We start from the raw sequence: 13,782 nt of genomic DNA, 5'->3' as shown, positions 1-13,782 counted from the left end.
GTGTGTGTGTGTGTGTGTGTGTGTGTGTGTGTGTGTGTGTGTGTGTGCGCGCGCCCAATCAGAGTGAAGTGCTAGAGGCCAAGGGACAGCACTTGAAAGGCTGGAGGGGAAGGTACTACACATGGGCTGTGGGTGATTAAACCAGAGAGGACATTTCCAAAGAAGAAGCCTTTACAGTTGCTAAAAGTGGGCTGTAGCAAGTGTCCGGGGGCTGGCAGTTTGACACTGGTATCTCCCCTCTCCTCCCCCCCCCTCGGTATTGGTCGCTTTCACACTCTTAGAAAAATGTCTGTGAGCAGAGCCATTGGGCACGAGCTCGTCTGTGAATCATTTGCCAACTGTCATGTCACCAGCTATGGGCCCAGTCTTGCACCCCTGGCTCGGTGAGCAGTCCCACTGATCATCCAAGGCTTTACCACACAGCTTAGGTCCCTTCTGTGCTACAACCTGTCACTGTCAACCAAGCCAGGAGATAGCCATGTTGTGAGCGGGTTCTCTGGCTGGGGTGTACTTGCTGTAATGTAGGCAGCCTCTCGGGCTCCCTGTCACTGTACGTTGGGCGTGGGGCGCTGGCTAGCTCTACCAGCGATCGTGGATTGATAGCGCACTCAAGCTTTTTAACTGCTGAGCCAGTTACACTGATGGGAGAGGCAGGATGGCTCTGGGGTTAAAGCACAAGACAAATGCATCTACCCTTCCAGAATGAGACCTACTGCTTCTGCTCTTTCATTCTCTAACAAGTAGTGCGTTCGGTCTCTCTGTCCTCTAATGAGCAGCTTAGCACAAGGGGGATGATAGGCCTGCTGTCTCCAAGCATGCTCGGTTATGTAAAGAATTAATTTTTTCTTGGCATATTTATTTCCTTCCTTGTTTGTGCCGAAATACCTAGAATGTGTTGAACCTGGGCTCACTCTGGCTTTGCTCCAGAACGCACAGCCCTTTATATGCAGACAACTCCCTTTTGCTCTGCATCTTTCTTACCCGTTGTGTGCCATAATCGTAGTTACTGAGTTATTTAATAACATTGCCGATAAAGAGAGGTAAATGAAGTTGAATAACCAAGGGAGAAGAGACTACGTGGGTAGGGGAAATTTGAAGAGAAGTGGAGAGTCACTTAGGCAGTGAAGTTTAGGTAGTCTGGTCCACGTACAGCAATGTTAACACCCAGCATATGAGTGTCTGTTGGACACAGGAGGCTTGTGTCCCTGAAGAGCTGAGTTGAATTTTCTTTAATACATTCTGCAAAGGCTTAATATAAACCAAATAGGATTTGGGCTGCAGGTGGCATGGAGAAAGTTTGTCCACAGCAGGTACATGAAAATATCAAAGGTGGGCCAAAGCCGCACACTTCAGCTCTGAAGTCTCCCAGAGTTTGGGGCTTGTTGATTCAGGGCAGGCTTCAGAAAACGCGACGATTTATTTTGTATTACAGTAGCACTTAGAGACCTCAACTGAGATTGGGTCCCCATTGTTCTAGGTGCTGTGTATACACACAGTAAATGAATCCTTGCCCCCAAGGATCTTCTTCCCATATCTATTGAGCTTCTGTAGCTTTCATCTCTGTATCTGAGCATCCATAGTCGAAGGATCTCCCCAGGGAGATTTATTAAACAGACCATTCACACAGTAATGCCAGTCTACTCATACATGGTCTTCAGCTAAACTAGAGCTTTGGGACCATGTAGGGGGGAAATGCTGCCGTACCTTGCAAAGCAGCCAGAGGGTTCCAGGCCCTGATGACAAGACACAGTCTTCTAGCTTAGGTCCCCAGTTCAGATTTATGTCTCCGAAACCAAACAAAAGTACAAAATGGAGGGGTAATGTAATGTAAATGGAGGGGTATCCATATGAAAATGAAAACAGCATTTTCTTTTTGGTTTAAACATTCCCCATCAGCGTTAGAAACCAAACCAATGGCACTGAGCTAGTGCCTACAGACCAGAAAGTGAAACTGACCAGTCTAGCATCAGCTAGCCAAGCTGAGCGAAATGCAGAAGTAAAGAAAGGGTGATTGGGATTTTCAAAAGGGCTCAAAGGAGTTAGGTGCTTAAATGCCATTGAAGTACAGGCTTTAAGCAGGCACATAAGCATTTGCAAGATCGGGGCCTAAACGTCAATGGCATTCAGGCACCTAACTCCCTTAGTCCTCTTTTGTAAGCCCCAAGCAATAAAAATAAATAAATCGTAGCATGTATATTGGGCTTGTCCTTCATAGATCTCAAAGCACTCTACCCAGCTGGGCGAGGTATCCGTATCCCAACTTCACAGGTGGCCAGCCGTGCGTTAACTCAGCCCTAAGGCACGGTTTTGAAGAGAAGTAAAAGGGCTTTTGTCTTCTGTTGAGATCATCCCTTCAAAATTAAAAATATGTTTAGTAGCGAAGCAGCATTTATTTTGTCCCTTGATGCCTTCTCTTCCCTCTCCCCCTCCCCCCCCCCCCCCCCGTGGCTATTTCTAGATCTCATGCCTCTCTCTGCAGGTCCAGTCTCTCATGAACAGAAGCTGTCCGAAAGCTTGGACATTGCCTTGACCTCTGCACTCAGCTCTAGGCCATCATTTACAGCTAGGCTGATAAAAGGCCAGCAGCGGCTGCATAGCGAGGGGGGTTGCAGCAGTTCGTGGAATGCAAATGCCCTAGCTGGTAAGCAGCAAACCGATTGGTTTCACTTTTGGCCTTCGGAAGCCCTGGAAAGGGAATATAGCAATGGTAGTCTGTAGGTTTTTCATTAATAGAATTTAGCAAGAACCCTGAACTTCCACAGGTTGGATTGTTCGGTGACTTTTTTGTTGACATTTTTCCCTTCTTTTGACCTAAAGAGTAGTTTGTAAATCTACCCGAAGTTTCTCCTAAAACGTCTTACTTAGCAGTAACCATCTGAATACCTCCCAGTCTTTAATACTTTATTCTCCCAACCCCCTAGCAAAGCACAGCTGTACTATTATCCCCATTGTACAGATGGGGAACCGAGGCACAGAGACACTATGTGATCTGCCCAAGGTCACACAGGAAGTCTGTGCCAGAGCAGGGAATTGAACCTGCGTCTCCTGAATCTCAGGTCAGCGCTCTGACCACTAGACCATCCTTCCTCATCAACTGAATGAAGCTGTTGCCCATTTTCTGTGTCAGAAATCAGATGCTAGGCACTAACTTGTGCCCTCGGAGGAGACAGGGGACCACGTGCAGTTCCCATAGAGAGTGCAGATATCTGAGCTGCTTTCCCCAGCAGTGTGTTATACTGTTGAGCTTTTTAGTTTATCTTTTAGAGCTATCACCATTGAGATGGAATCTGAATAGCCCGCTCTAGGGATTATGGGCACGAAAAGCAAAGTGGTATTTAAGGAAATACGTGAAGTTCTTCATACAGTGGAGTATGATACCTGTGCAAATGTCTGACGGAGACTGGGTACAGTACTCAAATTCTAGTGTTTGAAAAGAGAGGGTGATTTGTAGCCTAGACAAAAGCGAGAATTCTTTTGCTAGCTTTCGTCCTCAATAAAATTCTGGTGGTACCAAACTTCATCTTGATATAGTCTGCCCAAACAGTAATGCTAGGAAGAAGGGGAATACCCTTGGAGTTTGGACATGGTAGCTTGTTATAAAGAAAACAGGGCCCATTCCCAAGATAATGCGAGCGCTTGCAGCTCCAGCTGCTTGTAGGTACACCTCACCTCAGAATCGGGCTTATAGCCTACGTCTAACCTCTTGTGCCAGAGTTTCAGGTGTGGAATAGGTACCATGTTGCCAAGGTTGCTGTAGTATCAACTGACTTGCATTAACATTGACAAAACTTTCTTCTTTCAACTTTCCAGAGCACAATAGCAGCCCAGTTCAAGGATGCGCTTCCTGTAATAGAACATTTTCTTCTTATTTCAAAACGGAGCCTGTTTACCAGCTTCCATGTGGCCACCTCCTGTGTCGTCCTTGCTTAGCTGAAAAGCAGAAGTCCTTAACGATACTGTGCATGAATTGTAAAAGGTCAGTCTCCGCTCATGATGTGCTGAGGGTCCACTTCTGACTTCTTGCGCGCTGCTATTGAAATGGCTGGCTGAAAGGCCCCCAGGAGAGCTGGAGCCGCTGCTGTTCTACTTGCCTGTATTGAATAGTACAAGGACGTGGTCCTTTAAAGAGCTTGCCAGATGAGTGCACATAATTCTGAAGAGGACTTTGTCTTCTTATGCTTACAAAGTAGCGGGGAGGTTAGAGAATTGCCCCAGAGCAAAGCGTTACAAGGATAATAAAGCCATACGCTTCTTTAACAAGGAAAATGTATTTATATGAAACTGACATCCATCCAATCACGCACCGTCACTCCACCATTCCAACGGCTCAGTGGTTAGCATAGGTGCCTTTTGAACTGTGAGTTTAGCTTCCCTGTCATGTAAAACCATTTCAATATTTGACAAGTAGCCGTTCAGTCCTGGGCCATGTGAAGTCCTTGTGATTGAATCCATGCAAGCTACCTGACTTCTCCCCTCTCCTGCCCCCACTCCCTCCAATTTCCCAGCCGTGCTAAGAGCACACAGGTCACCTGTTCTGAAGGCCAGTAAGTAATGGAAAGAGGGGCTGGAGTTAGTGCGTAAGTAACTCTGACAATGATCTCATTCTGCTCATACAACTTGTAGAAAAGCCATTGCATTACACACAATGTCACTCTGTTTGTCATGTGACAGGACCGGCTCCCGTCTGGCTGATAGACATTTAAGCCTTAATAAAATTATGGTTAAAGTCAGTTACTTTCTTCTGCCTTGTAATTGGTCTCTTTGTGAGTCTTCCTAATGCTCTCGCCTTGTGAGTTTCTTTTCAGAGCTCAGTCTAAAAGTGAAGGAAAAAACCAAGTCGATACAAAGGAATATTCTCCCAAGAGCCATATATTTTCAAGGGGGTGATCACAGTAACCTACTCTGCGATCTATAGGGACTTTAAAAATTGATATTCATATGTGTAAATCCACGGGGCTGCAGTTTGCAGATATCTGCTGAGAAAAGGCACTCAGGAAAGTTGCTCGGATACTTTCTGTCACCGGCATATCCTGGATATTTTGGGAACAAATGGATATTGGAGGGGTTTGCTAATATTACTCCTACGGGAATTCTGCATCAAAAAGTTAAAAATTCTGCACACAGTATTTTAAAATTCTGCATGTAACACAGTAAAATTCTGCATATAACAATATTGACTATAACAATAAAATTCTGCATATAACACAATATAATCACACCAGTTTCAATTTTGGTAATTTTGTTCCAAAATAGCTGTCAGCAAATATGTCTGTAACTATACAGACCAAAAAAAAAAAAGATTCAGGAAATGTTTTTTGACAAATAGATTCCTTACTAGTCATATTAATACAGAACTCTGAGTAATAATTCATTTAAACTACAATACAGAAAAGTCACAATAACTATTGAGAATTTCCTAAACCTAAACACATGAAAATTAACTTACAAATACTTGGTAACCAATACCATGCATTTCAGTTATAATCCTCGATTTTCATTTACATTACATTACAGAAGACCAAACAGCAAAACAACATTAAAGTAGAATGTCATTTTAAATTGCTCATTTGAATCACTATCGAACAAAACTGCATGCTATTGCACTTTATATGAAGTGCTGTACACACGTTGTCGATCTGATGAAGGCATGAACTTTAGGTGGGCAGTCCCCTGCGCACACATGGGTCCTCACTGCAGTATCAAGGTGTAAGTTACCCTAAAATAGGAGAGATGGGAAGGAAGGAAGAGAGCAGATTAGTCAGTTGAGAGAATGCATTAGCTGAGTGGGATCTGTCCCCAGTCTCTTCCCAGGGAGAGGTGAGGGTGCTCCCTGCTTCTCTGAGGGCAAACAGATCCCAAGACCCACTTAGCTGCACCTAGCCCCACACCCTTCTTCAGCTCCTCCTCCATCAGGATCCTTGCCCCAGTGACTGTTCTCCCTCAGCTGCTCCTCCCATACTCACTGCTCCCTCCCTCAGGGCACAACCCTATGCCCTCATCTCTCCCTTCTGGAGATTGACTCTCACACCCACCCCCGTGTCTGGGGGCTCTGTGCTCCCTCGGTTCACCACGACCACTGGGGACCCCTGTGCTCCACCCTGACTGACCCCTTCCTTGCCTGCCCCACCCCCAGAGGCCTTTGTGCAGCAGAGGAAACTGACGGCTGCAGCTGGAGAACCCTGGTTCCTGGAGAAAGGGACCTGCCTGAGCAATGTTGCACTAAGCGCCCCGCCTGGGGTGTACGCTGCGAGCAGACCCCTCGTGCAAAACCCAGAAGGCAGCAGGTGGCCCCCACCCTCCCTAAATGGCGCCCCTGGCCAAGGCTCCCTGCAATTTCCCCATAGCTGCTTCTGTCAGCCCCATGCCTCTGCAGGCCATGTGCAGTGACGGGGGCAAGGGGTGCACACTGGGGCTGCTTCCCAGTAGGCAGCGCAGGCCACTGGCTGCACGGAGATGGGGGATCACCCTGTAGCCTTCCCTTACCCCTGGACACAGGCTTGGCAGCAAGGCTGAACTCGACAGTGCAAGGGCCAGGCCTGCCCCAGAAATGCACCAGGGCCCTGCCGTTCCACACCGGTCACACCCGACATCCAAACCAACGTGCCCACTCAGGACCACTGCTGGGGAGGGGCGCATAACCCCTCTCATGGTTTCCCTTTGCTTCCCTGTCAGAATCTATTATTCTGTGGGGAAACAAAGAAATCTGCGGGGGACATGAATTCTGCACATGCGCAGTGGTGCAGAATTCTCCCAGGAGTACAATATACATACTTTGATACTGCCAATCGATTGTCATGGGCAGAGTCGACTTCCCTGCCTCATCTCCTGTGCCCCTTTTTTAGGGTAGTACAGCTTTAAGATGGATCAAGTCAAGCAGTATGTAACCCCTTTTTATACCTTTACTTACAAACAGAATCCTTAATGAATAATCCTAAGGTACATCTATACTGCAGCTCCATTTGCTGAGGGTTGTCAGACCAATTTAGTGGTGATGTGAAACTGTTCTCACATCACCATTAAACTAGTCTGACTTCTGGTTTGAATTGATGTGAGATCAGAATCGAGCTCCATATGGATCAGAAAATAATACATAATCTGATGTAGCAGGGCTTCTGGCCTCTACTGTAAATAATAAATTATAGAAAAATAAAATATGCAAACTCTCTAAATTCAGAGGCAATAAACACCCCATTAGGACTGCCAGGCATGCACAAGTTTGTGTTTCCAATGAGTTGAGCCATCCAGCAGCGACTCACTATTCAAGCCTCCTGCACCTCATGTCTTCTCCAAGGTACAATCCCCTCCATTGGGAGATTCTAGCATACATAGCCCTTCCTTTCCCTTTTTCTAGAGCTTAACAGAACCCAGCCAACTCCAACTCAAGCCAAACCACAGCTCAGCCAGCCAGCCCACTCCCATACCCAAAAGGTATACGTGAAGCCTTCCTGGAAAATGACTTGATGTCACCTCTGGAACTCCTACCTGTTGCAGAGACCATCTCTCTGCACACTGGACCAAATTCATGGACAGTAGCTGCACTGACCCTCGTGCAATGGCACTTGGGAGTAAATTTGCTCATTTGGATCTTGGTTCCTTTTTCCCTGCTTGCTCACATACCCCAGGATTTCCCCCTAGGAGCACATGAATCTGCAGCACCCGCCACCCTGGGGCCATCCATCAGGTTCTCAGTAGCCTAGGAATCCTCAACCTTCTGAAGGGACAAGAACAGGAATAACTGAGTGTTATTCTCCAGTAGTGTGTGCATATTCCAGGGGCAGGTCTATTTCTCCAGTACCAGTGAGCGTCTTTTTTTTCCATTTTCCTTCTAAGGATGGGGAATAATTTCCTGTTGCAAATAGCTCCCCGCTCTGTGCCATTAGTAAGGTTTGGCACCAGCCCCATCTGCAAGGCTTTACATTGGCTCGGAGCAAGAGAACGAGGTCTCTTTCAGAGATGGTCACGCCTGCTCCTTACTTTGCCAGAGGGGAGATGCTGTTCAGCAGCATAAAGCGTTTTCCGTCTCTTCACACAGATGGCGCAAGCACCTGGGCCTGGGAACAGTCTGGCTTCTCTCTGCAGCTAATCAGCTGGTGCTGTGACCCCATGAATTCTACCTACCCAATATCTGCCACCCACTGTGTTATCTAGGATTGCCAGTTCTCCAAGGAGAGACCTTCAAGTAACCTTTAGGTGCTGCAAGAAGTGATATCTGTGTTTTAGTCGGTGGTGTTTTCCCTTGCAAGTCAGCACAGAACCAGTTTCCCAGCAAAGCACTGGGCAAGTGAAATGAGGTCTTTTAGAGGAGACTGAAAACCAAGATCCTGAACACTTGTGGTCTAAAGAACCCATGGAGCTTTTTCTAACATAAGGGTGCTAAGTGACTCACCCAAAGTCTCACTGAATTACTGGCAGATCTGGGAAAGGAACCCAGAAGTCTGGATCCCCATCCTTGCTCTCCAGGCTCTGCCCACTACATTGTGCTTCCTTCCTTAACAATTTTTAAATGGGGCTCGACTCAGAAAGTGACGCTCAGAATGACATGGAGAGGTGCCACATTCACTGCATCTCAGCAATTTCAGATGAACCGTGCTCCGTTAATAAATAAGAAGATGGTGGCTTTTTTTCCTCCCAATTGGCAGCTCAGAGAACTCAACCTGGGAGCTGAGTCAAGCTGGGTTCTTTCCCCATCGCAGATCATCACTGTTGATCATTTCTGCAGGCTCAATGATGCCCTTAGAAAAACTTGTGCAAGTCCATTGTCTAAATCCTGTCCCTCCAGCCCTGTCTTCTTAAATAGCTTTGCAAGGATGTAAATGTGTTAGGAGTAGGATAAAGCATGCTAGGCACAAGGAGGAGGTGCAGAATCCAAATCCCTCATCCTTAGCTGCGTTGGCTCTGTGGGGCGCAACTCATTTTTGGCACTGAAGTCGGAAGATCAGCCAGAACGTGGCCAAGGGGAAGAGCTGAATAGAAGGTGCTGGTTTTATGCACACCTCAGCGCAGGGCCTCGCTCTATGATAACGTCACGGCACTGAATGCTTGATCTAAAGCCGGCAGCGCTTAGTTTGAATTTACAGCGCGTAGCGTCTGCGTTGTTCCTCCATCCACGATAACTCCTTTACGCTATGGTGACCAGATGTCCTGATTTTATAGGGACAGTCCTGATTTTTTGGGTCTTTTTCTTATATAGGCCCCTATTACTCCCAACCCCCTGTCCCAATTTTTCACACTTGCTGTTTGGTTACCCTACTTTACACTCGTCTCCTCAACTAGCACCCTATTAAGCTACAAGCCTGCAGTCACTTTCACTTTGGACCCCTGTGCTGTGCTCACTTAGATTGGAAGCTCTTTGGGTTATGTGGGGCTGGAGACTCTACGTGTAACGTACTGCAGCTGGTAACCTTACTACTTTGTCCTCTCTGAAATCATGGCAATGAAGCAAATCCCCAAGTCCTGTGTCTTTAACTAAGCCCCTGGGCTGGGATAATGGGGTTCCATACAAGCCCTTCACCTGAACGGGTTTCACGTGGGCAGCATGGAATGTAAAACTGGAGTTAACTGATAGTCCACACTTAGTTCATGGTGACCGAATGAAGCACCTTGAGCCTTTGCTAAGTATTGGTGAGATTCAGTCGAATTAAGGAGCATCAGTTCACCTATAAAATAAAATGGATCTCGCCTTTGGCAACATGACCTGCCTTGTAGCCACAGAACACCAGTTACGTTTATTACAAGGGATCACGCTATTCTCAGGGCTGTTAGGCAGCCGTCTAATCAGCAGTCTCTGCTTGTCCATATTAAAGGGACAATTTATAAATCACACTTCAATCTGAAAATGTTTTACCTATTACTTTTCCAAGTACTGTAGCATCCAAGTTGCTATAATCTTTCTTTGATCACAATGGTCCTTTCTGGTCTTAAAATCTATTAAGCTGATTGGGTTCTTATATTGCACTGACTACTGGTATCTAAACAGCTTACCACGGTATTAAAGTGAATGCAAAAAGATTTGTCTTTTTCATTCTTACCCCTCCCCCCCCCCCCCCTCCATTCTGTAGGGACTCTTAAAAGGAGATATTTTGTTGGTATTATTACTATAATGAGCCATTCTTAGTACTGGGTTTTACATTTTGTTCTGGAGGTGCTGAGGCTTGTAGTCATTCAGTGGACAAGATGAGAAAAATCATTGTCCTTTCTGTACCACAAAGAGAATATTTATTTAAAAATCTCTCTTATTTTAGTGTGTGTATTTTGTGCTTTGAACAGTACAGTGTGCAGCATGGTCATTGTCATCGTTGCCACATGTCACAAAGTACCCGCTTAGGGCTAGGAGTGGAGCCGTGGCACCCTGCCTCAGTTTCCCTTCTTTGATTCCTCAGTAACTCTCAACAGACTTTCCCGAGTCCAGTGACAACAGCCCTTCTTTTGAACATGACGTTCAAAATAAACACAAAAGAGCCTGAGACCCGGGCCTGAAGCTGGACACAACCCCTGCACCTGGAAGTCTTGGCGGACTTACTTTGCTTTTCTGCACTTCACTTTCCCAATCTACATATTGAGTGATGTGATTCCTGATTAGTTAATGTTTGCAGAGTACTTTGCCGACAGAAATAAACCTTACACTTCCCAGAGCTAACGAATGCCCAGCCGTCACAAATCTTTGGGGCTTTTCTTTCAGAGCCGCTTACCACCTACTGCGGCGCGAAGAACTGCTTTACAAAAAGCATCCGCGGCAAATTAACTCTGCCGATTAGATGCTGCCCTGTGTTTAACTAATGACTCGCATGTCGTTACAATATTAGTGAAAACAAAGGGCCCCTCTGGGGCGAGAATAGCCTCAGAAAAGAACGTCAACAAGCGTGTCATGCAGCAGGCAGACAGAGGCATCAATACAGAGTTGGTGGCAGTGTGAGCTGGAAATGAGACCCAGTCACCAAGTTCCGGCCCCTCCGTAGCTGATCCATGGGGCTGTTTTTTAGTCATTGGTAGAGGATGGGATTCACTTGGCCTGGCCCATTCCAGGGTTAGGCCTGCTCGGATTAGTTGCTGGAGCCAGGGCAAGGAATCAGATTTGGGATTAGAAAAAGAACAAGCAACTACTTAATTCTCAACCAGGCAAGGACACACCCAGCCTGGGGTAGATTTTCAGAAGTGCTCAAGTGATTTAAAAAGAGACTTAGGGGTCCAAATCTCACTGACTTCCAATGAAACTTAGGGATCTGAGTGCCTAAGGCATTTGGAAAATGTTACCCTTAAGACTAGATACACAAAGGGATTTAGGTACCTAATCACCATTTTAAGCACCTAAATCCAAATTTAGATACTCAAAACCCCTGCTCAGCTGCCACCTAGCCCTGTAGGCCCCTCAGTTTCCTTTGGTAGAGTCCCCTAGGCCAGTGGGCATGCACCAAGTCACTTCAGTCCTGACACTGCCTGCAGGATACTCAAACCAGACGTTCCCTTGCCTATCTCAGCCTATGTTTAAGCCAGAGGGCATTCTCCAAAGCCACTGAAGAGCACACCTACTGAATTAGGCCCTGCAAAAACATGTGTTCCCCCTCTGACCAACAGCCCTGCAGGCAGGCTTCTTGCTTCATTTGTGGCAAATTTGCAGTGGGTAGAAATACACATAATATGATGACTCGTCAGCCAGGCGCACAGATGAACCTCTAGTGACTCAATCTCTCAGGAATGGAGTGCTCAGATGACTAGTGGGTTCAAACTTATGGTTCCAAGGAAATGGAGTATTTCAAAGTGGGGACTTAGGCTGTATGTGATCATCAGCAAATGTGGGGATTTTCCCCCCCAAAGATTCATAGATTCCAAGGCCAGAAGGGACCACTGTAATCATTTAGTCTGACCTCCAGCATAACACAGGCCAGAGAACTTTGACAAACCAATTCCTACAGCCGATCTTTTAGAAAAATGTCCAATCTTGATTTAAAAATTGTCAGGGATGGAGAATCCACCGCGACCCTTCGTAAATTGTTCCAGTGGTTAATTACTCTCACTGTTAAAAATGTACGCCTTATTTCCAGCCTGAATTTGTCTAGCTTCAGCTTCCAGCCATTGCACTGTGTTATGCCTTGCTCTGCTAGATTGAAGAGCCCATTATTAAATATTTATTCCCCATGCAGGTAATTATGGACTGTAATCAAATCACCCCTGAACCTTCTCTTTATTAAGCTAAATAAATTGAACTCCTTGAGTCTATCCCTGTAAGGCAGGTTTTCTAATCCTTTAATCATTCTCGTGGCTCTTCACTGAACCCTCTCCAGTGTATTGACATCCTTCTTGAACTGTGGACACCAGAGTTGGACACGGTATTCCAGCAGTGGCCGCACCAATGCCAAATACAGAGGTAAAATAACTTTTCTATTCCTACTCGAGATTCTCCTGTTTATGCACCCAAGGATTGCATTAGCCCTTTTGGCCACAACATCACTTGACAGGCTTGACAAAGCCCTGGCTGGGATGATTTAGTTGGGAATTGGTCCTGCTTTAAGCAGGGGGTTGGACTAGATGACCTCCTGAGGTCCCTTCCAACCCTGGTATTCTATGATTCTGTGATCACACTGGGAGCTCATGATCAGCTGATTATCACCATGACTCCCAAATCTTTTTCAGAGTCACTGTTTTCCAGGTTAGAGTCCCCCATCGTGTAAGTGTGGCTACATTCTTCGTTCTTAGATTTATACATTTACATTTACATTTAGCCATATTAAAACACACATTGTCTGCTTGCACCCAGCTTACCAGGCAATCCAGATTGCTCTGTGTCACTGACCTGTCCTCTTCATTATTTACCACTCCCCCAGTGATTGTGTTATCTGCAAAATTTATCAGTGATGATTTTATGTTTTCGCTAGGTCATTAAGAAAAATGTTAAATAGGGCCATAGGGCCAAGAACCAATCATGCGGGACCCCACTAGAAACACACCCATTGATGATGATTCTCCATAATAGGCCCTACCATTGAGCCAGCTTGTAATCCATTTAATGTGTGCTGGGTTAATTTTAGTTTCTGGGGGGGGGGGGGGTAATCAAAATGTGATGCGCTATCAAGCCAAACACCTTACAGAAGTCCATTGCAACAACACTATTACCTTTTTCAACCAAACTTGTAAATTAATCATAAAAGATATCAAATTAGTTTGACAGGATCTATTTCCCATAAACCCATGTTGATTGTCATTAATTACATTACCCTCCTTTAATTCTTTATTAATCGAGTTCCGTATCAACTGTGCCATTATCTTGGCTGGGATTATTTCAGACCAACAGACCTAGCATTACTCAGGTCATCCCGTTTACCTATTTTAAAGACTGACAACATTAACCTTCTTCCAGTCCTCTGGAACTTCCACGGTGCTCCAAGACATACTAAAAATTATCGTGAATGGTCCAGCTAGCTCCTCGGCCAGTTCTTTTAAAACTCTTAGATGCAAGTTGTCTGGACCTGCCAGCCTCACCAACTCTCCAGAAGGGGAAAACAAGAGGAGGGGAATTAAAAAAAGACCAAGATGAAGATGGCTTGAAGGGCCTCTCCTCCCCTTACACGTGGAGAGTTGTGGTGAGCTAGCTCTGCCATCAATACAGTCCAGAGTGCCCCTAGGGCCTGATAGCAGACTTGCCCTGCTACTCATCACTGTTTGGCAGGGTAAGGGGCAATCAGGTGCTATGGGCCTAGTGTAAGTAGAGCTTTATATACAAAGACCGTGACTTGACATATTGTCAGCCATGGCTGCGCAAGTGTTATTGACACCCTCACTCCCATGTAG

The 13,782-nt window shown here is 45.9% G+C and overlaps 1 protein-coding gene across 2 annotated transcripts in view; it reads left to right on the top strand.

The window, feature by feature from the left end:
• UBOX5 (U-box domain containing 5) overlaps positions 1-4,698 on the top strand; it is a 31,077-nt gene extending 26,379 nt beyond the window's left edge. Inside the window, exons 4-5 of one of the 2 annotated variants that reach the window (XM_024193792.1) lie at positions 2,480-2,641; positions 3,811-4,698. In XM_024193792.1, the coding sequence (XP_024049560.1) occupies positions 2,480-2,641; positions 3,811-4,016 (368 nt within the window). In that variant the 3' untranslated portion in view covers positions 4,017-4,698. Of the gene's footprint in view, positions 1-2,458; positions 2,642-3,810 lie in introns of both variants that reach the window. The other variant, XM_024193791.1, reaches the window with a different exon arrangement.
• Positions 4,699-13,782: the final 9,084 nt, after the last annotated feature.

Source organism: Terrapene carolina, unplaced genomic scaffold, assembly GCF_002925995.2.
Source record: "Terrapene carolina triunguis isolate 2854851 unplaced genomic scaffold, T_m_triunguis-2.0 Scaffold66, whole genome shotgun sequence".
NCBI lineage: Eukaryota > Metazoa > Chordata > Testudines > Emydidae > Terrapene > Terrapene triunguis.
The sequence above is the reverse complement of the archived record's forward strand: the minus strand, read 5'-3'. Positions and strand labels throughout refer to the sequence as shown.